The sequence below is a fragment of the Kryptolebias marmoratus genome, linkage group LG9, assembly GCF_001649575.2.
Source record: "Kryptolebias marmoratus isolate JLee-2015 linkage group LG9, ASM164957v2, whole genome shotgun sequence".
Taxonomy (NCBI): Eukaryota; Metazoa; Chordata; class Actinopteri; order Cyprinodontiformes; family Rivulidae; genus Kryptolebias; species Kryptolebias marmoratus.
Genome location: NC_051438.1, coordinates 19,618,374 through 19,646,311, shown reverse-complemented (window position 1 = coordinate 19,646,311; position 27,938 = coordinate 19,618,374). Strand labels below are relative to the sequence as shown.

The following is a 27,938-nucleotide window of genomic DNA, read 5'->3' as shown; positions in this document are numbered from 1 at the left end:
TTATCATAAATGCCAGAAAAGCTGCGCCACCTTTGTAACCATAAGTGCTAAGCTGTGCTGCTTAAAATCAGTTACCATAAATGCTGGAACAGCTGTACTGCCTAACATACATTACTGCAAAAACAGGTAAATGTGTGCAAGTAAAACATGTATATATAAAAAGATATTAAGAATTTAATTGTTCTAAATTTACCAACCGATTTGGGTCCAGAAAAAAATTTCTTTTGGGTCCGGATCCAGTCTGCGGACCACTGTTTGGGGACCTCTGGTGTCAGAGGCCGATCTGAAGCGCAGCGGTTCGTTTTATTGGTTCATATGATTTCATCTCATCATCATGTGTTCTTGGTGTGCAAACAGAATATAATTTGCTGACTTTATGTGCAGGTTGGGTCTGTTACATATTTACAGTAAGTGTAATGATTAATTTCTCTCTCCCCCACGCAGTCTTAAGCAGCCCTCCGTCATGAGTCCGCCATCACTCAGACTCAGATTTCTCTCTCTGCTGGTTCTCTTCTTTCAGCAGATTCTCCACTGACTGATTCTTGTTTTTAATCCTACATGTACCATTTATTAGTTTACTCAGTTTTTCTTTTCTCTCACTTTTGTGTCTGTTTTTGTTGTCTGTTTCTCCCTTTTCTCTCAGCACGATCATATTTATCAGGTGAGTTTGACCTTTATTTACACATTTCAAACACTTTACTTCACTGTAAGTTAAGTTGTAAACTACCGAATTACAGTTTTAGTTTGCATTTACATAAAATTGTCTAGAAATGTTTTCAATTTGAGTCGTTTAAATGTTAACAGCTTTTTCACTCTAGGCGACTTAACTTGTTGGTAGAATTGCATTTGTGTTTGTAGAGAAGCAAAAAGTCAATCATCAATAATAATTTAAGCAGTTTTGCTTCTGATTTCAAAGTGAACTTCATATTGAAAAAGAAAATTTGTAAATTAAATGTAAACAGCATTAATATAGAAATGCTTTAAGCCAGAAAAAAAAAGTTTTTAGCAACAAGTGTGATTCTTGTTTGTTTGAAAGTTGATAATTATTAGTGATTAATTTACACCTCTATTCGTTTCCTATCTAAATCTGTAGATTTTGACAATATTTTACCTTTAAACAAGACGTTAAATGGGAAGATGTATGAGCAGATCACATAAATGTTGTCTAAGATGTGCCAGTTTTTTTTATTGTTACTGAAAAATAGTCACTTTTTTATTAGAAACACACTCATTCAGTGCTGACAAATCAAGGCGCTAACAGCCGTTCACACTGGATTTATCTTAACAAAAGAAAAATAATATGGCCAGGTGGGCAAAGTCGAAGAAGACAACAGGGATAAAGGTCTTTTTAGTCTACATTTTAATTGCTTTATGGCTCTGCTTTTTTTTCTCTTCTTCTTCTTCTTCTTTTACAGGGGACAAAGTTAAGGGTCAAAGTTCACCAGAATGAGTCAAGCGAGATCCTGAGGAACTAAGGAGATGAGATCTGCTGGAGGAAATGTTGTGTGCTCGTGTTAAATTGTGTCCAAAGGTCGAGTCAGTGCCTAAAGAGTTGAACATTAATTTAAATAACCTTAAGATTGTAGTTGTTTTGCTCTGATCGTTGTACATGTTCATGGAGTAAATTATCCAGATTTTTATTGGTGTCATAGAGTACACTGTAATCTTTGAAGCAGTAAAAACCAAGATTAGATGGCTGATGTTTTACTAATCTTTCATCCCGTGGGGCTGGTATCACATGAAGGCCTGGCATATAAAATATGCAATAAAATGAAGTGAAATCTCGTGTTGAGCAAGAAGTGGGCAAAAGAGGGCAGCATTATATTGTATGAATTAAACTTTTGTCACACAGGTGCAGTTTTTTTTTGATGAAACTCCACTTTTAAATCCCCGGCTGTGTTTTAACCAGTTTTAACCACTACACAAGGCTTTCTTTATAGTAGATGTCAGCAACAGACTGTGGTGGTTTTGTTTATTCATGTCGGCTGTGTTTTTCCTGCGGGTCTCACCAGCTGTAACAGCATCTCCATGTGGAAAAACTCTGACTTCCAGTGAAGCTGCTGTTATCCGTGGAGGGACGCCTCTCATCACCTGAACGCAGCGTGAACTCTGGTTCTCGTTTCCTATTTGTTGTTCTCATGGCTGGTGCTGTATGTATGCCGATTCTGAGGTTGTTTAGCCATAAAATAAAAGAATAAAACTAATCTTGTGAGTAAAGTTTTGATGTTGATCTGTTTTTTATTATTATGATTGAACAAATAAGTAAAAAAAACTGAGTTGAGGGATAATTATCTTTGCTATAATGTAATTTTACACACAATATTATAAGAAATCAAAACACGTTTTCTGTTTATAGTAAGAGATAAAGTAAAACCAAAACTGAAGCTAAATTTAGGCATTACTACACCAGTATGAAATCTGATAATGCTGTTTGAAACTAAAAGCAAAAGCATATAATTCTCAATATTGCAGAAGGTTTTACAGTAATAATGGTTGAATTTATATTGCATACATCAGAGTGTGTAATGGCTGTATGTGAAGATGGATAGCTTTAACAAATACCAGATTTTTAGAGCTTTTAAGAGGTACTAAACAGACCTACAGGCCAAAGGGCTCGCATGATCTAGAAAAAAAAGATGGAGAAATAAGATATAGAAGAAACACATCAGAAAGACAAATGGAGCAGAAAGTCTGAGATGTATGACCAAATTACTTAAAGAAAAAGTAAAACTTTGAAGCCATGCAAACAGGACCCATTGAATACACAAGGTCAAGAGGAAGTTAGAAAAATAAACAAATTAATCAGTTAAAAGAAAAATAATATCCAAAAAAGTAAAATAACCAACAAGTGACACATCATGACCACGATGGGACCACTCTATACATTCAAAATGGCCAAAAAACGCTTAAAAGTTATCAGAAAATAAGCATGAATCACATCTGGAGATGCCCCACAACCTTATTGACATGGTTTGTGTTTTTATTCTTATTTTCTTGATCTTGGTATATAACACAAGGTGGAAGACTCATTCAGAATTCAGCATCATGACTAAAATAAAATTTTAACACGGATTTATTTATACAGTAATATTTATGGTGCTGTAATTAAAAAAAAAGTTGATCTGTAGGTGTCTGTGTTTGTAGATGGCTACCAAATGGGCTGTAAAAACAGAACAAAAAAAAAGAAGCGCAATGACATTAGATGCGACTTTTAATGTGAAGGTATTTCCGGTTTCCGCCAAGGTGGCTTATCTTATCTTCCAACTGCCGGGTTGCTAAGCTAGCGGCTAGTTTCCTAAAGCTTCTAACGGTTTCCCCGCCTTCGGTCGCGTGGCGGACGGTGAATATCCGCCTCCAGTTTTGATATTCGTGGTGGAGTGTCGCTGACTTACTCACTCTAACTTAACAATTTTGCCGAGGGGAGTCCTCCCTTTAATGACTGCGGCTCGTAGTGCGTGGCTACTGGCTAGCTTAGCGAAGAGGGTGGGGATAAAAACTTCCAAGACCTCGCCCCAAGTCGTAGCGTTCACTCCAGCGGCAGGCAGCTCGTCTCTGTGCGGCGTGAGGGACCCACACCTCTCCGAGTTAGGCCATTATTCAAAGGGGGGAGAGACCGGCACAGCGGCGTCAACTGAGGGTTGAGATTTAGCAACGATGTTCAGAAAAACGCTGAAAAAGGACCCCGAGCTGTTCCAGAACGTGTCGGACGGGCTGCGGCGGCTGTACCGAAACAAGCTGTTCCCGCTGGAGGACACGTATCGGTTCCACGACTTCCACTCCCCGGCGCTCGAGGATGCCGACTTCGACAACAAGCCCATGGTGCTCCTGGTGGGCCAGTACTCCACCGGTAAGACCACCTTCATCCGGCACCTCATGGAGCAGGACTTCCCCGGTATGCGGATTGGCCCCGAGCCGACCACGGACTCTTTCATCGCGGTGATGCACGGCGAGCAGGAGGGCGTGATCCCGGGGAATGCCCTGGTCGTCGACCCTAAGAAGCCTTTCCGCAAACTCAACGCCTTTGGAAACGCGTTTCTCAACAGGTAAAAACCGTCTGCAAACTTCAAGTCAAAGTAAAGCATTCCAATTGTACAAAAAAGAGCTTTCACAACCCCTCAAGTTATTAATTGATCCGCATCACGTGAGCCTCTTAAACAATAATTAGTGCATTCGCGTGTGAAGAAACGACCCATATTAATCCACCATATGTGAATTAAATGCTGCAAGTGCTAACACGCACCACACCTTTTTTTCAATGGCAAGCTCCCAGAATGCTGTTGCGCAATCTTTGCCCAAAAAAGAAATGTGTGAGAATTTCCCCTCTTTCATCATGGTTTGTGAATGTGTGTTTGGTGTCAATAGACAGGTGGTAAATGCACCCAGTGTATAGGAAAGCAAAAGAGAAAGGGGGGTACTTTCCAGCACAACAAACAGCTAATTTCCTTTCACTTCAGGCTAAATCCTACCAGCTGATGTAAAAACAGTATCTGTCTTCATGATCTTCTTTCAGAATCACTCAGTAGATTAGGGGTTCCCAAATGGCAGACCGTGGCCCGCAAATGGACTCGAAACACGCCTTTATCTGGGCCCAAATCGGTGTTAAATGAAATTATATATGCTCTCCTGTATTTAGAGTAGTTTAACTTAGGCGGCGGAGCTTTATTACAGCTTATAGTAATTCATTCTAGAGGTGGAAGAAAAAAAACAATACAGTGAAACGAGAAAAGTAGCATGGCTGTCACTAAAAGAGAATTTAAATAAATCTATCCAAGATAAATAAGTTTCTTTCAGCGGACCTCGGTGAGGTTTAATCAAAGACCAGCTGTTCCCATGGCACTTAGGAATAGTTTTGAGCTCCGCTGCTTGGGAACGCGGTGACCTTGGGTTAGTGCTGTGAGTTTCACGTCCTTCCGTCTGTAAGTATTTCCACATCAGCACGAGTCGACCGGCCAACTCCTTCCAACCTGTGAACGTGTCCCGCAAGGCTTTATCACAAAGGGTTAAAGGTTTTTCCTGCCCGTCTACGCCGCGGCAGTGTTATATTTGCATCAGTCGAGTGATTACGTTAGCAGGTGTACTATCATTGTTAAAAGGTTTTGTTTGACGAGCTCTGTGGTCCACGTAGTGGAGCTTTTTAAAACTTCCTTTACTGTTTCCTATGGTATAATTCAAATGGATTTTCTGTCTGATGCGTAAACTTAGTCATTCCAAATATTCAGATGAGTCACAAGTTTTCCACGTGGAGCTTTCACATCCAGTATTGCAGCAGAATAAATACAAAGAGTTACAGTACAATCTGTAAAGTCAGAGCTAAACGTGAACTATTTTACCACAGTTAAAGTTATTGACGTGCTATAAATGGGAGAGAGAAAAAAAGAACCAAGGACACTTGAAAGGATCCTAGCTTTCCATGATTTAATGAGCTGAGCTCCTCCCCTGCTGGCGTCAGGAGTGCAAGGCGGCGTGAGTCAGAGCCTGAATGGCTCTCCTCCGTGAAAGCTGGGCCACTTGAATCCTGCTGCGCCGTGTGTGGATTTGTAGTGACATCAGGGCTCATGAGACTTGATCCAGTAACTTCCTGTAGAGGATGTGGGGACGTCCCCTCTTCAGCGGGAGATAACATGGCGTCACCCTGCAGCTGAACAGATGGGACAAACTACGCCCAAACAAACCCCTCGCACGTGGACGGTCATGGCCCTTATCTGGCATCGGTGTAAATAACCAAGTTCTGTTTACTTGTCTTCTGCTGTAATAGGAAAAATACTCAAATTGAGACCTTCAGTCCACTTGTTATCAACATGTTCTGGCGTCCTTCCTACAATTATTGTCGAGTGTTGCCCTTTTCTTCCGCAAGAGCAAACTCCTTCCAAGTAACATCATTCAGAGTGAGACATATTAGGTCAAGCTTTTCCAAGATAACTTTATAAATGAGTAGGGGGGCATTTGACTCAGCGGGCCATCGTTCACCTCTTGGAGTTTATTAAATACTCAGAGGAAACCAGATAAGGCTGCGTATAAACAAACTGGCTATTGTTCATTGTTGCATAATTTGTCAAACCGTTGGGAGAAATCCTTTGCGTCATGGAGCTTGTGACTACATATGAATTCAGTCTGCATCTTTGGGTGGTCAGACATCCACTCAAAGATTATATTGATCTTTATATCAGTGTCTGACCACCCCTTGATGCACATAAAACCAGTCATGGCTAATAACTGGTCTAGAATAAATATTTTAATGTCAAACAAAATGCTACAAAATATTTGGATTTGGTTATTCGACCCCCTTTTCCCCCTCATTCGCCACATTTGGTCATTTCTGTATAAGTCTAGTTGATTCAGTGTCATAAGTTTAGGTTGGAAGGAGATAATGGAGTCAGATGTTAATGGAGTGATTTGAGAAGACTGTGATGGCACCTCTTTGGTGTGACTCCTAACTATAGTTATTTAACTTGTAGATTAGCCCTTAACTACCAGGCTCAGATGGGATTTGGCCCTAGTGTAACCAGTTATTTATGAAGATGGTAAACAGAAATTAGCCGTGGGATCCTCACACTTTGAGCTCACTTGTAGTTTTAGGCAACCTAAAAACCTAAACTTCACATTATTTTGTTTAGTAGTTTCACCTTTTGTTGCCTGTACCAGGTGTTCCTGCTAAAGCGCTATAATAACTCCTCACACCTCCTGTCAAATGCGCTTTTTTTTTCCTCTTTTTTGTTTTAGTTCTTTTAATTTGCATGCCACTGCAGTCTGAGGGCCCCATTGAGTTTCTGCACTCTCTGTAAGCCATTAGTCAGTAAAACTGGAGTCAGCAAAGCTCAAGTTCCGCTCTGACCCACCCCGGCCCACCCCGGCCCACACTGTCCTGTTCCGTCCTGTCCTGTTGTTCCAGGACGCTGACTCTGCACTTTACCGAGGCACAGAGGGATACTTGCACAGCCTTACAGGGCAAATAGAAAATATACGCAAATGCGCCAGCATACCTGGAGAAGTAGGTAATTCAGTCACCTGCACAAGCCAGAATTTTGCACGTGTGTGTGTGTGTGGGCGGGGGGGGGATCACTGCCGTTTTAACCCTCCCGTTCACGTGCTCAGTAGTGACCGTCCGGTTTCCTCTTCGCTACGGGAAGCAGAGGTCACGGCGTGAAGGAAAGGCTGCAGGTCAAGAGTTGGAGCAGAAGAGGAAGACCTTCTGCTCGGAGTTGGAGAGAATTTTAATCGTAGGGCGAATTCGATGGGAACTGTCCTCGCGGAGAAAACAAGTCCCCCGTTTTTAAACCGTCTCAGATGAGTTCTCGGACCTCTTCCGCCTGCGATGATCTTTGTTTTTGAGCTTCAAATATGTTCTTACAAAGCTCCACGTGGAAAAATGTTGGAGCAGAGAGCCGATTGGAAAACCTGAACTGAAGTCCCAGCGGAACATTGTATGATATCAGATATGAGAGGGAAGGGGGGAAAAATGTTGTCTTTGTTGGTCACTGTTGTTGTAATGCAACACCAGGCGAAGGGAGTCCAAAAAGCAATTTACTTTTTTTTTTCCCGACTTAGTCCATGTGAATTTTTTCCATTTTTCCCTTGCATGTGGTATAAGACCTCTGTTAGAGAGTGTGTGTGTGTGTGTGGTTGCAGCAGGAATGTGAAAGCATGGTTTTCCCGGTCTTATGACCTGGTGCCTCTGAGCTCACGCTGGGAGTACCGATTCAGTTTGACTGAAGGGGCGGCAGAGCGAGAAGTAAAACTCTTGAGACTTACAGTCTCCCTCTTTGTCCCTCCCGACTTGGACATTCTGGGTTTGCGTAAAACAAGCCGCCCCCTCACGCTTTGTAGTGTCTGTGTCTGCTGTCCTGGTTCCACATCTGCCAGAGTGTGTAACTCCCCTTTTAACCACAAACGTCACTGCAACAGGCTCACTGTTTTGTAGTGAAATGTGTTGCACTGGGAATGACTCAGGGCTTTAATTTTTAAAGCTTAGAACTTGTTGTCTCAACATTTTTCGGTGTAATCGTTCAAACATCAGCGGGGTCTTCTACAAGCAAACTGTTTGGGGAATCGGCATCATCGTCATTGTCTCGCTTTGTTGTAGGAAAAACATCCAAACAATATTTAAAGTGTCAATTCGGCTCAAACGATTAATTAGTTAAGCTTGATTGATGATTGTGCGTCAGATTAACGCACAGCCTAAACATTAAACTACAGAAGTGTCGCCTACATTATGAGCTTTAATACCTGTGCACAGGTGTGAGAATCGTAACGCTCTACATGAAAACAGAAGTTTGTGTAAGTCCAGCTCTAAGTATGTGTGTAGCTTCTAAATGCTGACATCAGTGTGGAGTGCAGCAAGCAGATTCACACAATAGGTTTTATTAAATTAGCTGTAAAAGAAGCAGTCGCAGATTATTGAACAGGGTGGATTTTGGTGTTGGCGTTGAAGAAAAATCCTGTAGCAAAGAAACAAACATGTTGACACAAATCAAGCTGGAGTCTCATGTCGAGCCCCACAGCATCCCCACAGGTGCACCATAAATTCAATTTAATTCAAAACCAATATATCAAACCTAGGGTGACTGTCAGAACTGTTCAGTTTCACAATCAGTTAATGTTGTTTTTTTATGGAAAAATGACATTTATAGGTTCTACTTTTCTTAGTTGGTTTACTTATTTTCTACAAATGTTACAGAAAGATCACTGCTGCGTTTAAATAATAATAATATTACTGAAGGAAACTGAAAGTAACCTTTTAGTTTTACATAAAATGAAGCTGGCTTTGTTGTAAAAGTGCACTTTTAGATAAATGTGAGCAGTTTTTAACTTGATAGGCACTTGAAAACAGGATTATTTCTCCCTCATCTACTACTATTACAGTGTGTGTGTGTGCTCGCCTCTTCCAGCAAAGCGTTTGAGAAACGTTGGTGCCTGAGAGCAAGTGAGCTGTTACCAAAAGGCTCCAGTGACATTAAATGCCAGGCTTTAATATAAACAGCCTCACTGAACTGGTTTTCTGTTTTCTTTCTCTTTTTACCCCTATCCTTTATCCTTATCTTTTTTTCGTGTGTGTGTCGTGCCCTCACTTGTTTTCTTTTTCCCTGTTCTGTGTGTCTTTTGCTTGTATCTCCTCCTCAGGTTCATGTGTGCTCAGTTGGCTAACCCTGTCCTGGAGAGCATCAGTATCATTGATACTCCTGGAATCCTGTCGGGGGAAAAGCAGAGGATAAGCAGAGGTCAGCCTCTCTCTCACACACACACTGACACTTTACCAGCCTTATTTATTTAAACACTTGCTAACTCTACACCACACCACGCCCTCTGTTTGAAAACCTTGAAATAGTCTAATCATAAAGTCTCGCAGAGATGCAAAGTAAACCCACAGGAAGTCGCGAGTTTAAACAGAAAAAGAAAATGTGCTTCCAATGACCTGCGCACTCGTTCCTCTTACAGAAGTCTTTCTCTGGTATTTCTCTTTGGCAGGTTCTCTAGAGACTGTAGCAGCCTGCTCACAGGGCTGTCAAACCTGTATTTAACCCCTTTTACGCCCTGAAGGCAAATCGTACCCAAACAAGCTGAATGTTAACGTGAAGAACACCTCCACAGCTCGACAGTAAAGAAAAGAGAAAGCAGCCTTCGAAGGTCGTTTCCTGTCTATGTAGATGAGTTTTTCTGTGGTTCTGTGTGTTCAGTCTGACCTTTTTTTTCCTTCTTTTGACTCCCAAGAGAAACACCAACTTTTTAGTTTTTAGTCCTCATTTCAGATCATTTCTCTATTTTTTTCTGCTGTGTTATTTGAGTTACTTCCTTGCGCTCCGTGGGATTTTTCTTTCTTTCATTTGCTCCTACAGGGTCATTTTTAGTCTTGCTACACACACGTATTTATTCATTTCTTTTTAAACTTTTGATGATCTTACAGACCATGGGAAAAAGATGACACTACAGCAGAATGCAGCTTCTGCTTTTTCTACCTGATTTGAGCTTTTTTTTTTTTTTTTCTTAAGAGGAAACGCACAAACGAGCAGCAGGGTTTTTGTGCTCTCTGGTGAAAGGAAGTGGAGCAAATGGCAAGCAGAGCAGATAGTTTCCCAAAACGAACCCCCTCCCTCCACCACCGAGAGCTGCTTCATGGAGCTGCTTCATAGGAAATTAAGATGTTTCTTGTTGACATTGCAAGTCTTTTACTGTTATAAAATGAAAAAATGAGTAAAAAAAAGGTAAATATATAATTTTTATTACTGTAATTAAAGTGTAGTCGTACAGATAATTGGCAATATTACGTGTTTAAGTAAAGATGAGCATCGAGCCTCAGATTTGTTTCTCCACATTCCTACGTTCAAAGAGTCATTCTCCCATTCTTCACACGTCACCCTGCACTTTGTTTCTGTATAAACACGAGTACAATACTGCGCTCCTCATACTTTCTATACCGCCTGTGTCTTATATAAACAGGACCGATTAGATTGTGCAGCTCGAGTGTGACGGGCACACGCGGACGTTAGCTTTGACCCCAAACTACAGGAAACTACGACATTACATCAGAGGTTTCCTCAGAGCCAACCGGTTCAGAAGAACTGAATGGGACTTACCAGATATGCTCAAACATCATCATTATTATATGATTATTTTTTTTAGGATGCAATAAAACAGGGTTATGAAACAGCTAGAGACTGTGAAATAGTGAAGTCAGTTTTTAGTTGTTGTTGCGTAATTCTCTGGCTGGGTTCATTTTTGATTAGAACAGCATTTACAGCCCGGTATTTGTTCCTGACTTAACTGTTAAGTAACAAGATGTATAGAAACTGTGATGTTTGTTTTTGCAGAACCATTCAGTGACTTTCCTGTTGTAAATGCTGATGAGCTGACAGAGAACAATGATTTATAAAAATAAAACATTCCTAGAAGCAGCCTTTAAATGTTTGGTCTTTTAAGGACTGGTTCCTGTTGGCCGGCTGTAAACCGAGCTGATCTTTTAGGTTAGATTTTTTTTTTGTGTGTGTGTGTTTTGAAGCTTTAAATGTGCTGTCAGGTGAGATTCGGTTTCGTTGTGCTGCCCTCATCTCGAGGCCTTGCCGGAAACTAAACCGTTTTCTGGTTTTAGCTTTTAGAGCCTGAGATGAAAGCAGAACTAAAAGCAGCTTTCCCATAACACCAACCCAGTAATGATTTGACTCTTAGCTGGTCAGAGGCCCTTCTTCTCTTTCTGTCCACTCTTTGGTTGTCGACTCTGTCCATATTTGTCATGTCTGGACGTCCTTGACGTCCATATGGTTCACACAGAGCAGTTGTTGATGCTATAAGTAAATCTGGACTCCAGTAGCTGTCTCTCTGTCTGATGCCCTGTTGTGTGTTTTAAAAACAGGCCTAAGTGCATGAATAAATGTCTCCAGTTGTCTCCGACTGGGATTTCACCCTCATTTGTGATGGCCACCCACATGTACGGACTTGTTATTTAAAACAATAGAAGCTCTCTTGCTTCTGTCCCCCATGCCCACTTCTATTCATAGTTTTCTTTTACTTTCACTTTTACTCTCCTGCTCGCGTCGGATTCCCCTCTCATCTGTCCTTTATGCGCCCGAGACAGTCGAGCGCCGGCGTCTGTCTGCCTATTTGTTGTTTGGGAACGTTCAGGGACAAAAGCCAGCCACGTTGGAACGTATCTGCCGCAGCGGCTGCATTCTTTCCTGATCAGATGATTCAGACACTAATCAAAACCACAACTCTCAGATCTCTCCCTACAAACGGAGCCCAAATGAGAACCGAGAAAGAACCTGTTTTGGACTTTAGGTCAGCCTTTTTTAGTTTGTAAATATTACAGGAAGTGAATCGTGCAGTTTTCTGTTCTCTGTTGCTAATAGAAATGTAACAGTTGTCACTTTTTAAATGTCCTTGTCCTTTAGAGCGTTTTAATCTTAACAGCTCATGATAAGTATATTTATATTTCATTACTGACAAGGTTTTTATTTTGGGCATTTGTGGCTCAGATTGTCTTTGTCTTTATGGACCTCTTTCTGTTGTCTCAGTGCACCTAGTTAAACAATAACTAGAGGTGAAAAGAAATCCGTTTTCTAAACATTACTGGATCAACATACTTGAATTATGAGCATCTAATTCTCAATTAAAGCACTGGAGCCCTGACGTCTCTGTCAGCTTGTTGATCTTTCACTACAAGAAACATTCTTTATCATGGATGTTATTCTGTAACGAGTCCGGCCTTAAATTATTAGCCAGCATCTTTTTCAGAAACTACACTGTTCCTAACTTTAATAAATATAGGATTTGAGGTTTTCCTGACTATAAGCCGAGCTTAAAAACAAATGAAATGATGTCACCGCAGACGGCTAAGTCGCCGGTTTACCTCCTCCTCCTGCTCTCCAGGTTATGATTTCGCCGCCGTGCTGGAGTGGTTCGCCGAGCGCGTAGACCGCATCATCCTCCTGTTTGACGCTCACAAGCTGGACATCTCCGACGAGTTCTCCGAGGTGATCCGCGCGCTCAAGAACCACGAGGACAAGATGCGCGTGGTGCTGAACAAGGCGGATCAGATCAGCACTCAGCAGCTGATGAGGGTCTACGGAGCGCTGATGTGGTCTTTGGGGAAAATCATCAACACGCCGGAGGTTAAAAGCTTTTTTTTTTTTAAATCTGTCATGTTTGTGCCTTTTGGACAATGTTTTTGTAAATTATTAGCATCTATAGCTGGCAGAGATTAGCTTCTTTTTTTTTTTTTTTTTTTGCTAAACTTTGCACTCTGTTAATGTTTCAAAGACAAATCTGATCATCTTTGATCAGGTCAGGCAGATGTTTTTATTTTTTTATGTCCTTCCAAGGTGAAGATAAATCAGGTTAGTGTTCTCAGGCTTGCTGTAACCGGAGATATAAAACAAACTCTTTAATGTATGAATGTAATGAAAGTGAAAAAAGTTATATTACCCCCCCCCGTTTTTTAAATCCCATGTCCCGTCATGTGACACGGTCTTATGATTCTTCCTGACTGTTCAGTTAATGTTTGATCCGGAGTCTCATTCATCCGCTGAAACCTTTGGCTCATGTAGATCATTATTCATTGACTTTGTGGACATTTTTAAACAGGAAGCGAAGCACAAAATCCTGAATCTGTGTTTCAGCTTAATATTCTGGAAATGCATTGTCTCACATCCTATTTGTCTTTTTGAGGCGTGCGGTGTCATGCTTCTGTGTGTGTGTGTGCGTGTATGGGCAGATAAGTCCGATCCGGTGAAAACGTCGGAGATTAACCTGTGCAAACCTCATTCCAGGTGGTGCGCGTGTACATCGGGTCCTTCTGGGCCCAGCCCCTACTGGTCGCCGACAACAGGAAGTTGTTCGAGGCGGAGGAGCAGGACCTGTTCCTGGACATTCAGTCTTTGCCACGCAACGCTGCCCTGCGCAAACTCAACGACCTCATCAAGCGAGCGCGCCTCGCCAAGGTGAGTCTTCACGCAACCGCAGGCCTCCGCCGTGCAGCCGAGATCCATATCAGCGTTGCTTAGTTTCAAAAATATTTGGCGTCAGGCATTTCCAAGCGATTATGTCAGAGTCGCAGGACCGTGAACGCTTGCGTGAATCTTTCTCTGAAAGCTGTCACCACTTCGCTCAGATCATCAGGAGGTGGGATTATTAAACCAGAAGGTCATCCAAAGTCAATCAAAGGTTGAGTTTTTCAGAATTAAACTAATATTTACAGGATAAGCTAACACCTGTTTATTGTTTAGCCCTGCAGTCTTTGTTTCTCCCAACCATTTTAAGAGTTAGTGCCGCTAACCACAAGCAAAATGAAATCAAAAGCATTTGAAGATGGTGGTAGTTTTGAAACCAGCGACTGTGACGTCATGTTGGAAAAAACGAAGGGGCCGTTTGTTGTTTCCTACAGCGCTGTATCTGTTTTCCATTTTCAAAATTCTGGACATTCACTCTTTACCACACATACTTGAAGACACAAGATCACTCTTCGCTGCTTTCCTTTTTGGTTTCATCAGCTGTGTGTTGTTTTAAAATCCAGTGAGAGTGAATTTTACTACATTTCTCTGCCTGGGTGGAGTTCTCAGTAATCACCGACATGTTCCTGTTGTGGCCTTCAGGTGCACGCCTACATTATCAGTTCTCTGAAAAAGGAGATGCCCAGTGTGTTTGGGAAGGACTCCAAGAAGAAGGAGCTGATCGCCAGTCTGGGAGACATCTACCACAAGATAGAGAAGGAGCACCAGATCTCACCTGGAGATTTTCCCAACCTCGCAAAGATGCAGGTAAGACGCGAAGAACAAAGAGTCCAGAGCGCGCTGTAGCCGCTTCTAAATCCGAGCTTCGGATACAGTCTGATGTCGCGGCGCAGACAGGAAATTACAGACGAAATGGTTTTTGTGTGCTACACCCAGTGTAGAAACAAACATCTACTAGTACAATGACCTTCCAACCTTTGGTCTTCACATCTTCGTCCTTGTTTCCTGCTCTTGCCCTCCAGGATGGGCCAGAATGGGAATGAGATTTATTTTTCCTGGTTTGTCAGGAAATCCTGCTTCTTGTATTCTGCTCCTGTTGGTAGCCATTGACGACTGATCTATTTCTATCACTAATTCCTGTTTTCTCCCCCCATCCCTTCAGGAGCTGCTGAACAACCAGGACTTCACCAAATTTGCGTCGCTGAAACCCAAACTGCTAGAGTCAGTGGAGGACATGCTCGCCAACGACATCGCCCGTCTCATGGCGCTGGTGCGTCAGGAAGAGGCCGCCATGCCGAGCCAGACCGTGAAGGGCGGAGCCTTCGAGGGAACCATGACTGGACCCTTCGGCCACGGCTACGGCGAGGGTGCCAGCGAAGGCATCGACGAGCTTGAGTGGGTGGTGGGTCGCGACAAGCCCACATACGACGAGATCTTCTACACTCTCTCCCCGATCAACGGCAAAGTGTCCGGAGCAGCGGCCAAGAAGGAGATGCTGAAGTCCAAACTGCCCAACACCGTCCTGGGAAAGATCTGGAAGCTGGCGGACGTGGATAAAGATGGCTTCCTCGACGATGAGGAGTTCGCCCTGGCCAACCACCTGATCAAGGTGAAGCTGGAGGGCCACGAGCTGCCGGGCGCGCTGCCCGAACACCTGGTGCCGCCATCAAAACGCGGGACAGTTCAGGAAGACTGAAGGTCCGGAGACAAAGGAAGGGCGGGGAGGGGGCGGCCTGGAGATCAGCCGACACCTCATTAAGGACTCTCAGTGCCAAAAGTTTAACCATGAAGCACGAACAGCATCGTCCGCCTTCAAACTGTGAGTCCCCCAGGCTTTCTGACAGTGCTGTGATCCTACTACCAGAGAGAGACTGGAGGGTTTCTGGGAGGGCCTTCATTAAGGGGGAAATCTTCAGGTTTATATGTGGAAAAAAAAAGGGGAGGGTGTTTGTTTCACAAAATGATGAAAAGCCCAAGGTGGATTATAGAGCGATAGGGCTGAACATAGGTTTATGCATTCTGTATAAAGTCGTCTTCTCCAGTCCATAATATGTTGATCCAAAGAAATAGTTTTTCTTTTCTTTTTTTTTTTTGGAGAGAGCGAAAGAGGAAATGAATAAAACAGCTGTTAAAATTGTTTTATCTATATTTTTGTATTTCCTGACTGTTAATTTCGACTCTTTCCAAAACGCCTCCGTTTTTATTTAGCCAGATTAAAAAAAAATGGAGTGTGTGACTTGTACTTACATGGACTTGTAATGAATCTTCCACTGACACACCATGATTGTTCATGTCATCAGAAAGCCTTACTGAAAACTTTTCTCTTCAAAAGCAAGAAAAACTTATTATAAAAAATTTCTAAAATAAATATTTGCTGAATGAATGTGAACCGAGTCCCATTTTGTTTTTGTTTTTTTGTGTTGTGTCCTCTTGTCTTTTGTGGGTCATGTGAAGGACGCAGAGTCGTTTTTTTTTTTCTTTCAGACTTTCAGTTTCAGTGTTGTCTTGAGCCCTCTGTAGGTCAGACGCAGTGGAAACGAAATGTCACCTTATTCATAAAGTTCGCTTCTGGCTGAATATTTTCCTAAACTCAAAACAGGAGTGAAGCAGATGTTTCTGACATTTCTCTGGAGCCGGCCGAGCACATGTGGGGATTGTTTCCAAAACGTCGAAAGTCCAGAGAGAGCGACGCAAATCATGAACAGAAAGACGGGAAGCTCTCTCATATTAAAGTCTGGTCTGTTCATTTTCTTTTTAAACCCTCTCTCTCATATGACCAGATTTAAACCTGTTTCTGTGAGTCGGATGTGATGCAAAAGGTACACCGTCCTCTGAGGTTAACAGGATTTATCTGGTGTTTTTATTTGTGACGAGTTTAAATCCTTCCACACAGCTGCAGCCTTCAGTTTCACCTTGTAAACATCGTCTGACAGCGTTGAGATGTTGTGACCCTGAATCACAGCTGAGGGTGTTGATTCACCACCTGAAACATGTTGTGTTTAACTCAGTCAGACTCAGTCAGGCTTTTCTGTCTCACCAACTCAATCAGCCTGCAGAGACCGCTTTATAAGTCCAGAGGCGCCCTCTGGTGTCTACGTGTGGCATTACAGGTTCATCCAGTAGGACAGCTCTGGAAATTTCTTGTTGCTGTCTTGCTTTTTTTTTTTTAAACATTTTAGTTGCCTTAAATGACAAGATGCTACAGGATAATGCGTCCTCTAAGTCTGATCCTTTCTGTGCAGATAAAAACGATAATAAAAACACAAGTGGTGAGAAAGGGACTGTTTCTGCCGTTACGCAGAAAGTTCAGAAGCATCTGTTCATAGCAGTTAGTGTTGCAATAACTTCACAATCAACTTCCATGAATGCATTGAAGATGTTATATAAAGTGTTTTCTTTGTGGTCCAAACATGTATTTTAACCCTCCAGTGCTCCGGTTATGACAGCAGACTGACAGAAAGCTGCAGGAATGGCCACGCTGGTGTGAAATAACATACAGGACAGCATCTTCTGTACATCAAGCGTTTGTTCTGCTGTCAGATCTGTCTCCTTCTGTCGCAGCGTCGCTCTGCACCTCTCACCTTTGGGCCTCGCTCCCGTCCATCTCTTCTGCTGCCGTTGTTGCTTTCAGCCTCTTCCACGGCTGAAACGACAAAGAGGAGAACCTCCGTCTGTCTGACACACTGAACCCGGCGCAGGGTTGACTGGGTCAGCCTTATATAACAGTCATGAGGTGGAGCGTCACTTCTCAGAGGCGGGTGAGGAATGAAGCACCTGTGTGTGTGAGAACAAATCACCCCGTGCCTTGTATAGATGGTCATTAGTAATGGGGGATAAAAAAAACCTGGAGAGGTTAAGAAAGGTGGTCTAATTTTGACTCTTTAGAAGTGTTAAATAGTTTTGCTGCTCTGAAAACTTTAACGGTCTCTGTGAGCTGCTTTCTGTGAACCTAAAGGTCAAACAACAACTTTGATTCAATAACAAAAACACACCGTATCACATAATGAAATGTGTTCATTTTGACTTTGATTCCAGCATCACAAACATCTAGACAAGTTCATATTTATCACTTTTCTCTTAATATTCCACATTTAGGAAGCTAACACAACTAGTTTGAAAAGCATAGGGTGACTTATTACTTTATTTAATGACAATAAAATCAGTATAATCAGAGTTTTTTTCATATTCTTTTAGTGCTACACATAATAGCTTTGCCCCGTTCCAACTTCAGCATCACAACGTTGTTTTTGCTGCTTCTTAGGATTTTTATATTTGCAATTAAACTACGTCTGCATGCCTTGTGATATTTCAGCCGTTCATATGTCAAAACGTTCAGCTCATTCAGGAAACAGATGCTGTGACTTTTGGTTTTTGTAACTTTTATACTCTGCCAAAGATTTGACTTTATTTACAGATGTTCTATTCACAGAAACACTTTCAAAAACACAGTTCCCTTTGAGACCTGCTTCAGACTCCATTTTTGTTTTCTTCTCCTAGCTTTAGCTTTTAGTTAGCCTTTTGCTACTTTGAGCCGTTAGCTAGCATTTTGCTACATTGAGCTTTTAGATAATATTTTACTACTTTTAGCTATTTTTTGCATTTAACTCACATTTTGCTTCTTTTAGCTTTAACATCACAATTTCAGCTTCTTCCTCAAGTTTTAGCTGCATTTTTGCATAAAATGTTATTTTCCTAATTTTATTCTGTTCATTTCTACATTTTGCACAAACTTTTAACAGGTGGTTCAAAATCTGACATGTTGAAATTTAAGGTAAACTAACTTTAAGGCAATCTTTAAATGATATAAAATGGTTCGTGAATCGCCTGTATAATTTAACAAATCTGCACAAAACCAGGAATAAACCTGACACACAGTTTTATGGTTTAAAATCAGAATTTATTTTTGTCACTTTGGTCACAGAAACACGTCAGAGCAGCAGAAACAGACGGCTAACCGGGCCTCAGTCTGTGGGACATGTTCACATTCTTGGGGGTGAAGATGAGGATGAGGAGAAGGCGAGTTTTAAAGGAGATAAGTGCTAAGGAGACGATGAATACCAACTGAAAACGTTACCTGATTTTTACCTGGTTTGTTGGTGCCACCTGACGAGTTTTTAATTTTCTGATGTCACAGCCTCAGAGAGACACATTTTGACATTTTTTCACCTGTAAATAGACAAAACATCACAAAAATACATCTTTATGTGTTTATGAGGTCTGTGTGGAGTAAAGTGAAACAGCTAAAAAAAACATCTGAGAAAGATTTCAACACCCCAGAATATTCAAGTAAATGTCCACACTGAGTACAGATTATTAAGTGAAGATTTTTTATGAAATAAAAGCCAATCAGTCCGAACTAATGTCTCTGTCAGGGTCCTTCTTGGCCTCTCTTGTCTGGTCCTGTGAGGTGAAGGATCCAGTAGAGAGGCTGGATGAGGTAGGCAGATGTGCAGTTTGGTGAAACAATCCTGGGTAAAAACAAAAAAAAAACCCAAACAGTCTAATTTGGCTCAGCTGGTCCAGCCTGACTGTGAGATGTTGGCTTCAGTTTGTTTGTCTCGGCCTCAGGAACAGGGCCCGGCTCCGAACACCTCCTGTGAGGCGTAGGTGATGTACAAGAAGCCGTCGGCGTCTCGGAAGCGAGAATAGATGTCCCCCATGCTGGAGGACATGCAGGACATGCTCCTCTCTGCCACCAGCAGGAACAGAGTCTGGGACGGCTCCAGTGCGATTTTATTCCTGAGGGAAAAAGCCGAGCAGCGAGGCAGGTGGAAGGTTGGACAGAGAGCAGAGAGACAATGAGAGGATGGTGATAAATATGACAGCTGGAGGGGAGCGGGGGGAGACAGGGGGGGGGGGGATTTACCTGAGCAGACAGAGGAACTGACCCAAAGTGAGCTCAAAGGGAACCAGAAACTTTGTCTTGTCCAGCAGAGGGAGAGTCCTCTCACGGATGTAACGTTCAACGATCACCTGAACACAGCAGCACACACGTCATCAACCGAGAAATTTACCAAATAAATCTGTGAAAAATGGAAATATATATGCTGGAAAACTCACAGGCAACTTGTTGGGAAATTTAGAGCGAATACTGAGCACTTCATCTTTTCTGGTCGCTGAACAGAAACAGGAAAAATCACATTTTTACACAGCAGGAAATAACATGTTAGATTTACTTACATTAGTTATCCCATCTGGTTGTTCAAATGTAAAAAACAAAACAAAACAAGTATAAACATTTAAAGCTTTATCTTTACCAAATAGTCTATAATGGATTCAAAGTATTTGTGAGTCTCCCAAAAGCACCAGGAGTAAAATAGCTGACATTTTGTCAAATATGGCACCTCCTGCAGGATTAATACATATATGTGCAAGTATGGAAAGCACAGAGGGACAATCTTTATCAGTCAAGACATATTGTGTTTTAAACAAAGTAGTTAAGTTGCTTTAATACAACAACATCTGTTGACTTTGACTGTAATAACTTAACTATAATAGTTGGCGCAACATTTTTAGATTGTACAGACTGTGTTTGGAACCAGGTGGTCTTACCGAGACATTTCCTCTGCTTGAAGGGCATCATCTCCATGGATTTCTCAAAAGGAGCCATGGTTGCGTTTCAGCTCAGGGCAGTCGACTGTGATGGAGGCGGCGGAGGCTGACGGGCGCCGGCGGGACGGGTCGGACCCGGGCTGACAGCTGAAGTCCCCCTCGGGTGGGAAGTAAGCGAACCCCAGGGCAGCTCTGAGACCAATGCTCGTTTTATATGGACGGAGCAGACACACAGGCTGGTGGGCTGGTCTCCTCTGACTCACGCGGTTCTGCCACCGAGCATTTTTCCACCCACCTGAGACATCTGTGCTGCTGACACGATACACACTCGGGTAATTAGTGGAATTAGGACGGGACAAGAAGGCCAGAGCAGACTCCTGAGGACCCTTACCGAACAAGCCAAGGATCCCACGGACTGAAATCCTGCTGTCACCAACCTGAAAGCCCTGAATTCAATCACCGGTGACCTTTGACCTCTCTGTCTAATTGCCCCACAGGCCACATGTCAGCTAATGCTTTTAAGTAGAGCAATCATTGGAGCCTGTGTGATCCGGCTGACGTGAACTATTGAGTTACTTTTTCATGAAATTGGAACTTTTTTTTCAGAAACAAAAGGTTTCTGCAGACAGAGAGGAATATTGTTATTTAAAACACAGAAGGGTGAACTCTGGTTCACTATTCAGGATTAGTTTTTTCATTATGTCTTTTGCAGTCCAAGCCCTTCTGCATACTGTGTGCTATTTTATCCGTTCAGATATCAAAACATTCAGCTCATTCAGGATATGAGTGTTATTACTTTTGGGTTTTGTCATTTTTATACTTTTCAAAATATTTACCTTCACTTACAAATATTTTCCCCTTAGAAATACACTGAAATCTCATTATTTATTAAAAAAAACCTTGTTCTCTTTGATTAAAATCTGCTTCAGCAGACTCACTTATGATACTTTTAGGTTTTAGCCAACGTTTTGCTGCTTTTAGTAGGTATTTTGCTACTTTTACCGACTAGCTACAGTTGCGCTACCTTTCGGTTTTTAATTAAAAGTTTAGGTAACACTCCCTATGTTGAATGTGACAAAAATCTTTAAGTATATTTTAGCATCATTAATGGAACAGAGGCTCTAAAATCCTTGTTAAAGAAGCTAAACTTGAATGTTATTTTCAGGGTCTGACCCCCTGTGCAGTGGCGGCTCGTGTTCCACATCAGATACATGCAGTTTGCAATAAAAGTCACTTTAATGAAACTTGTAATCAATAATGTTTGTAAACACTAATCTGGAGAAATGTTAGTCATTTTGAAGGCTGTAGTTTGTGGTTATACGGACAGGTTGTATCAGTCATTATTCTATAAAAATATGACCAAATAAAACCAGTGTTTATGATAAAGACGTGTTTCAGGTGGAATATGTGCTTCACTGTGAGCTGGCTGAAGGCATGCACACTATTGAGAATCTGTTTCTCTTTGTTGTCTTCATGCGTCACTTACAGTGGTTTGTTTTTTATGTTCAGATTTTAGACTTTTGTTGCAAAAACAAACCAAAGTAGGACTTCTGTTCCGCCATTTCTGACCCAATGCTGCCACCTTCAGGGTATTTTTTGCATGTTCAGCTTCTAGCCTACCTTTTAATAACACTTCAGAGGTCATGTTGGCTTCGGATGCTCAGACGTTTAACTTTTACCTTTTTTTTTAGCAGATTAACTTCTCTAGCTCTTTATTAATTTATAGTGTTTAACAAATAGAAAACCATAAGAAGTGCCATGAATGTTGTGATGAACCCTTGAAAACTGAACTGAAAGTCCTGGAGGACACAGCTGAGGCAGAAAGCTAATGTTGTCGCCTCGCAGCCTTCCAGTTTCTGAGAGGAGCTTTACGACACCAGAGTAATTGTTTAGTGGCCTCATGTGCAGGTTCTCCTCCTGATCAGTGGCTGCCTCCAAACAGATGAACGCGTTGGACAGTTCGTACAGATCAGGAACACGTGGTGTGAAAACACACTCGTCCCTGCAGAGTTGGACATGTCCGTCTTCAGCAGGTGGAAGGGAGTCTCTTGTATTATAGAGCTGCGGCGATGCAGACGTCACATCTGGCCGACAGCTGGAGACGTTCCTGTTTCCTGATGTTCTGAGAGTCCAAACCTGAGCAGAATCATCCTGTTACAGACAACACAGACATCCAACAAAGAAAATGTATAAATTACAGTATTAACATAAGTATTTTTCCCTACTGTCTGTACATCTGTCTCCTCTTCTCTCTAAGGAAAAGCCCAGATCAGTATAATCTTTGTAAAAACACACCACAGTTTGTGTTTTCTCCTTCACACTTGGCTCTGAACGTCTCCTGTCGTCACCGTACACACAGGAAATGTTTACAGTTCATTAACTCACCTGTATGAGTCCCAGACAGCCACAATGCAGGATGTCTTTTGTCCAGAAAACCATCATAAAACCTCCTCTGCTGTCTGTCATCAGAAACAAGGACTCCATGCCCTCAAACCAAGAAAGCGCCTCCAGGATTCAGTTCTTTGATTTCTCCCTTCAGGCCCAGAATGTCTCCTGGAGGAGCAGGGAGGACAAGGACCATCTCCTGGACTGAGATCCAGGGCCCCGAGGCCAGACTAATCCAGAGGTGCCCAGTCCTGGTTCTGGAGGGCCACTATCCTGAATGTTTTAGTTGTTTCCCTGCTTTGACACACCTGACTTTTAATGACTGAGTGATTAACAGGTTTCTGCAGGACTTGAAGACCTGCTGAAAAAACGGGACTGGATGTCTCTGGGCTAATCCTTGACGACTGTCTCCCACTGATGTGAAATCCGTGTCTTAATATTGAAGGACAATCCTAAAATTACCTCCATACAGGTGGTAATTAGCTCCTTGATGTGTCTGATAAGTAACTCCGAAAAAAACGCAGTTATTGCTAGGGAAAGCAATATTTTTTTTTCTGACTTGTCCCTTACGGGCCTCCGTACCCATAGTTTCCCATGCGTCCGTTCGAAAATTCTGTCCGTCCAATCTGTGCGCAGGTCCAGGCGCGGAGGCCCCGCCCCCTGTTCGTCAGAAGCCACGCCCCCACGCTGCATGCTCTCCCACATGTATCTCCCTCTCCTTCGCCTCATTGTCTCGTCCGGGACGCAGCGCACGGAGTCCGTCCGCCCCCCGGGGAGACTCCGCCAACCCCGCCGGGAGAGCCGAGCATGTCGGGAAGTGACGCCGGGGATGACCTGCGGAGCGGCTGGTTGAGGCTTCAGTCAGGTGGATTTACTCATCCCGCGGCAGCGGCGGCAGTCAGCGGGGCTGCCTGAGGCTGCAGCCTGCATGGCACCGACCGCACAGCCCGGCTGCATCACATCTTCACCTGCGTCGATTTGACATGCTAGCATCTCTCGCCCGGACGCGCGCGGCTCTGCCCGGAGCTGCACCTTAGCCCGGTCCCCACCTGCCCCTCGATCCGCAGCGCGGCGCCCCCACCCCCCCTACACCCCCCGGAGCCCGAGGAGGAGGAGGAGGAGGATGGCCGCCCGCCGCGGCTGCGTGAACTCGCTCTGGTCGGGCACCGAGCGCGTCCGCATCGGGGAGCGCCTCAAAGCCACGCTGGCCGGGGTGCTGGAGCTGGAGGTGCTCCGGCGGAGACACCTGGAGATGGTGGAAGCCGCGCTGGCGGAGCGAGGCGACCCGGAGGAGGTGGATGAAGTGGAGGAGCAGGAGCAGGAGGAGGCGGAGGAGGAGCGGGGCACCGGGAGCCGCGCCGCCTTGGGCTCTGCGACATCCCGCAGGCAACAGGTCAGTCAGTGCGGCTGTCACCGTGTTTAAAGATGAATGCGGGGTTCGGGTCCGGGGCTCGGTTGGCAGGTCTTCTCGCAGCTACCCAGTAGATTTAAAATCCTGCCACAAGCCATCCGGGCCGATGTCATTTAGGGTCAGGCGACCAGAACCAAGACCAGGACCAGCTCTGTGCCTCAGGCTTGTTCAGGTGGCACTAAAACCAGACAGCAGACCTGCTCTGAAGGTCAGCTTTCAGGTGGCTCCACAGGGAACACTGAACCCTCTGGGTGTCATTAAACCCACCAGGTGAGGAGTTTCCTAAAAGACTCTGTCCTGAGTGGACGTGGAGAGTGAGGGACAGAATGTGACCCAGTCCGGTCCTCAGACCTGGATCCTGATCCTGATCCTGATCTCACAGATCCGAAGCCCTGAAGTCAGCAGGGTTTAAGACAAACGAGGTCGCTCCACAGAAAAGTTCTAACATTTCTGTTTATTTTGTTTCTGCTTCCTAACTTAAATTACACAGTCAAACTGCAGGCCCGCGGGCCAGATGTGGCCCTTGTTGCAACTTTATCGGTCCCACAAGACACCATTTAAATGTCTTCTAACCAGCCCTCTGGTCTGTGACAGGTCACATCTTGATTATTTTGCTTATAAAAACTGAGCCTACTTGGTGCAGACCTCTCAGTAAACTTCAGAGCTGATGAACTTTAACTTTTAGTTTTTAAATATTTTAGATTTTTATGTGGAAAAAGGAGCAAAGAACAACCCAGAGAGCAAATCAAACTCTCTCTCTGATGAACTTGCAGCTAAAAAAAGGTGCCTGAATTTTTATAATAATGGTGTTGAAACCTAATAGATGGATACTAATAAGTCTTTGACATATTTGTTATTTTTTGGCTTTTATCAATAAGTTATACGTATTATAAATACTATGTCGTACTACTTTTAAGATTTCTAATACATATATAACTTGTTTTTTACTAGAAAATGTTTTTTTAATCAGTAAAACAGAAGTTTTACAACAAATCCTAACATTAAATATAAAATTTGTTTTTTTATTACATTTGGATCCTTTCCAGTAATTAATCAAATCAAAGATGATTTTTAAGCAAAAAATGTCAGTTTAAAGCTCAATTAAATTAATAAAAAATAAAAATAAGCATTAATTGCAGGCCAGTCGTTGATGCTTGTGACTGGTCCATTTCTAAATAAAAAAAGAAAAGTTTTCCCGTCAGAAATCGGCTTCATGCACGGTGTTTTTCAGGAGCTGAACTCTGATCATCTGTAACGCAGTTCAGGCTGCACATCACATCAGTTTGTCGTGGATTACCTCGGGATTATTTCAGGATTATCTCCAGATTTGACCAAGCAGAGGCATGACAAGTCCGCGTTGTGTTTTGAGGTTTTATTATTATTATTTTATTCCTTTTCCAGATATGAAACAAGCCACTGCTGCCTGCATTACATAACAGTTCATTGTTATTCTGAGCATTTTAATCCTCCATCACCATCACTTTGAACAAACTGTTATTACTGCGAGGTGCATTAGTCAGCAGCCCGCAGCACATTGAAATCAGGCTCATATCACCTTTTTTTTTTTTTTTTTTTTTTGTAAAACAGCGTATTTATTTGCCAAAACAATATAAAATCCTAACCGTGAATGTTCTTTAGCACAGAGGACACTTAATCTTTTCCTTTTTTTTTTTTTTATATTATTGGTGCGAGGACAGAAATTGCAGTCCAATCTGCACAGAAGCTCGTCTACTTATGTGCTGCCTTCCTCACCACCCACCAGCCAGCATCCCCGTCTCTCCCCCCGCCCTCCCAGCGCTGGAGGATGCTGCGGGCAGGCCGAGCAGCTATGGTCATTTTCACCTCTGAAGGGGGGGCGCTGCCGGTCGGAGCAGGGCGGGCTGGCTCGCCGCCCTTTGCCCTCCTCCAGCCCCCACCACCAACACTTGCATGAACAGAAAAAAGGAAGAAGTAGCTGCTCTTGTTGTTGCAGCTTGTATCATAACTGAAGAGAAAGTGGATTTTTTTTTTTTGCCCCTCAATAAAATCCGATGAAGTTTGTCAGCATCGCGCCTATATAGTCGAATCAAAACTATATTTTCAACAATTTGATTTGTTTCTGCTCACTCTGCAGGGTTTTCACGCTGCCGCTGCTGTTCGGATGCAAAAAAAACCCAACATGCATTTGTATTTTGTTGCTGAGACACGGATTGATCCGTTGAATCTCTTATCGATTGTTTTTTTTTAACGGCTAGAAAAAGAAGTAGTCAGCAACTCGTTTTCTTTTTTTTTGTTGCCTTTAAAATGGATGCCGAGGCCGGCGGAATCCTCGCTGTTGCCGATCTGCGTGCAAAAATAAAAGCGTCCTCCCTGAGGACGATGGAGGAAAGGCGTGGGAGGAGCAGGAAGTGTACGCTGCAGAGCGTCTTTAAATCCACGCTGGGGGAAAAAAAAAAAAAAGAACTGTCATGACTTAATAGGATCTACTTCATTATGTTTTCGACAATTTAAAAGACAATCAGGGAAGAATTAAAGTGTGAAACACTGTGAGTGAATCTGGGGAAGGTAGAAAAGGGTTTTCATGACCTGATAAGCTTCGAGATTAAAGTTTTTAAAACAGCAGAAACCCACTTTAGGTAGCGTCTGAGGCTCGCAGTCTTATCATTATTGAGTTTTGAACAGGTTCCAAACATTTGTGCCGCGTGTTTTGTCTCTAAATAGTCTCGGTTGTTTGACGCAGGCGTCTTAAACCCATCTCAGTTTTGTTGCAGGTGTTTCCAACTCGTCTCAAGAGTCGTTTCTTTTTGACTCCTGCGTGGGAGAGCTCCTTCTTACAGAAACAACCGAGGCTACAGCCCCCAAATAAAGAACTGGTCCAAGTCTGCCTGTCCTCCTTTCTAAAGCGGTAGATTAAAGGCGGAAACTGGCTTTTTCACGTCCGTGAAGGCAACCTGCACCTGCGCTCTCACCGGGAAATAGACGCAGTTTTCGTGCCCTTGTGGACCCTGAGTGATGCGATATTTAAATGTTGATAGCAGCGAGTCTCCTCACAGCATTTCCTCCAAACAAGCAGTCGTGTTTTTCAAGCAACATTCACTAAAATAAGCTTAGATTTTCAAAAACTTGCTGCACAAAATGAACCGGTCTCAGACTCGGAGTTCAGTGAGACTGAAACTGAAAATTTTAATATTTTCTCGCACTTTCGAGTCGCCGAATCGTCTCCAGACAGTCGAAGCCCAGTGAGCAACTGGCTTTAGGTTTGTTAGCTCGTCAATTCAGTCAGAATTAAACTCTTTTCAGTCAAACTCAGGTTATTCAAAGAGCTATCTGCAACAAGTAAGATATTATTTGTTCATAACTTGAACCCCACTTTAAAAGATGTGAAGCATCAGTAATGAAGGTAATTGTCAGATAAAGCTGTGTGTGTGTGTGTGTGTGCACCCTTTAAAGGCCGTGTTGTGTAATGGAGAGCATCGCCTTACATGGAGGGCCATTACCCTGACTTGTGGAGTGAGACAGCTTTTGTCCCCCTTTTTTCCCTTTTACCTCAGGCTCTCTGTCTGAGCTCAGAGGAGAAAAAAAAACCCCAAAGTCTGTAACGTTGATACTCGCATCTCCTCCTGCGAAACATCCATCTGCGTGTTTAAGGAAAAAGCTGGAGCCCGTCACTCTGGTCGCCCACTGGAAATGAAGACGCACAGTGTGGGCCGCCTTTAAATTCCAATCCGGCATTAATAATGCATGAAACAATAAATAACACGCTGCGAGGAAAGCGGCGAGTCGTCCTCGCCGAGCCCTCACCGCCTGCCTCCGATCTCATTACTCTGCCGCTTCGATTTGTCTCGCTGATGACATCATGCACCTTTTTTAAAGAGGAGGTGCGCCGCCCGTGCAGCTGCGATCGCTGTAGCATCATTATCCAATCGACCTGTACATTTTCTCCACATTGCTCCGAAGGGGGGCTGCACCCACCTCTCCCCCCCCACCCCCCATCGCTCACATGGAGGAATATCATATTACAGGGCTGAGCAGACTTCCACCCTCGTTTCTGTCTGCCTCCTATGATCTGATCACGCTCTGCTCATTGTGTAACATTAGACTCTGCAATCTGCTGAGCTTCATGATGGCAAACGGCAGGTTTGTTCATTCAGAATTGGAAAACCTGAGTTAAAATG

General features: G+C 43.2%; 3 protein-coding genes and 3 long non-coding RNA genes across 6 annotated transcripts in view; 3 read left to right on the top strand and 3 right to left on the bottom strand.

Annotated features, from left to right (window-relative positions):
- Positions 1–492: 492 nt before the first annotated feature.
- LOC119617326 lies at positions 493–2,222 on the top strand. Its single transcript, XR_005233559.1, has 2 exons — positions 493–661; positions 1,416–2,222. It is a non-coding gene; the product is annotated as an uncharacterized LOC119617326 (long non-coding RNA).
- A 1,038-nt stretch (positions 2,223–3,260) lies between these two features.
- Positions 3,261–15,819, top strand: ehd1a (EH-domain containing 1a). Its single transcript, XM_017408250.3, has 6 exons — positions 3,261–4,043; positions 9,118–9,215; positions 12,358–12,599; positions 13,257–13,427; positions 14,079–14,243; positions 14,599–15,819. Exons 1-6 carry the CDS (start codon positions 3,655–3,657, stop codon positions 15,130–15,132), a joined length of 1,599 nt encoding a protein of 532 aa, XP_017263739.1. The 5' UTR covers positions 3,261–3,654; the 3' UTR covers positions 15,133–15,819.
- Positions 15,820–18,317: 2,498 nt separating this feature from the next.
- map1lc3cl (microtubule-associated protein 1 light chain 3 gamma, like) lies at positions 18,318–20,764 on the bottom strand. Its single transcript, XM_017408252.3, has 4 exons — positions 19,989–20,764; positions 19,497–19,552; positions 19,303–19,409; positions 18,318–19,175 (listed from the first exon to the last, which is right to left on the bottom strand). The coding sequence occupies exons 1-4, from the start codon at positions 20,044–20,046 to the stop codon at positions 19,001–19,003; spliced, it is 396 nt and encodes a 131-aa protein (XP_017263741.1). The 5' UTR covers positions 20,047–20,764; the 3' UTR covers positions 18,318–19,000.
- A 742-nt stretch (positions 20,765–21,506) lies between these two features.
- Positions 21,507–22,978, bottom strand: LOC112450272. Its single transcript, XR_003038828.2, has 3 exons — positions 22,374–22,978; positions 22,214–22,240; positions 21,507–22,124 (listed from the first exon to the last, which is right to left on the bottom strand). It is a non-coding gene; the product is annotated as an uncharacterized LOC112450272 (long non-coding RNA).
- A 129-nt stretch (positions 22,979–23,107) lies between these two features.
- Positions 23,108–27,938, top strand: part of si:ch211-168f7.5 (mucin-17) — an 11,745-nt gene continuing 6,914 nt past the window's right edge. Inside the window, exon 1 of the mRNA XM_037977365.1 lies at positions 23,108–23,766. Within this exon, the coding sequence (XP_037833293.1) occupies positions 23,497–23,766 (270 nt within the window). The 5' untranslated portion in view covers positions 23,108–23,496. The remainder of the gene's footprint in view (positions 23,767–27,938) is intronic.
- Positions 25,341–27,938, bottom strand: part of LOC119617339 — a 4,206-nt gene continuing 1,608 nt past the window's right edge. Inside the window, exon 2 of the long non-coding RNA XR_005233575.1 lies at positions 25,341–26,202. This is a non-coding gene — a long non-coding RNA (uncharacterized LOC119617339). The remainder of the gene's footprint in view (positions 26,203–27,938) is intronic.

Coding starts and splice junctions, on each gene's coding strand:
- map1lc3cl (XM_017408252.3), bottom strand. CDS start 20,046: ATGGCTCCTTTTGAGAAATCCATGGAGATGATGCCCTTCAAGCAGAGG. Junction 19,553..19,988: donor CAAGCAGAGGAAATGTCTCG/GTAAGACCACCT, acceptor GTTTCTGTTCAG/CGACCAGAAAAGATGAAGTG. Junction 19,410..19,496: donor AATTTCCCAACAAGTTGCCT/GTGAGTTTTCCA, acceptor TGCTGTGTTCAG/GTGATCGTTGAACGTTACAT.
- ehd1a (XM_017408250.3), top strand. CDS start 3,655: ATGTTCAGAAAAACGCTGAAAAAGGACCCCGAGCTGTTCCAGAACGTG. Junction 13,428..14,078: donor AGCGAGCGCGCCTCGCCAAG/GTGAGTCTTCAC, acceptor TGTGGCCTTCAG/GTGCACGCCTACATTATCAG. Junction 14,244..14,598: donor CCAACCTCGCAAAGATGCAG/GTAAGACGCGAA, acceptor CCATCCCTTCAG/GAGCTGCTGAACAACCAGGA.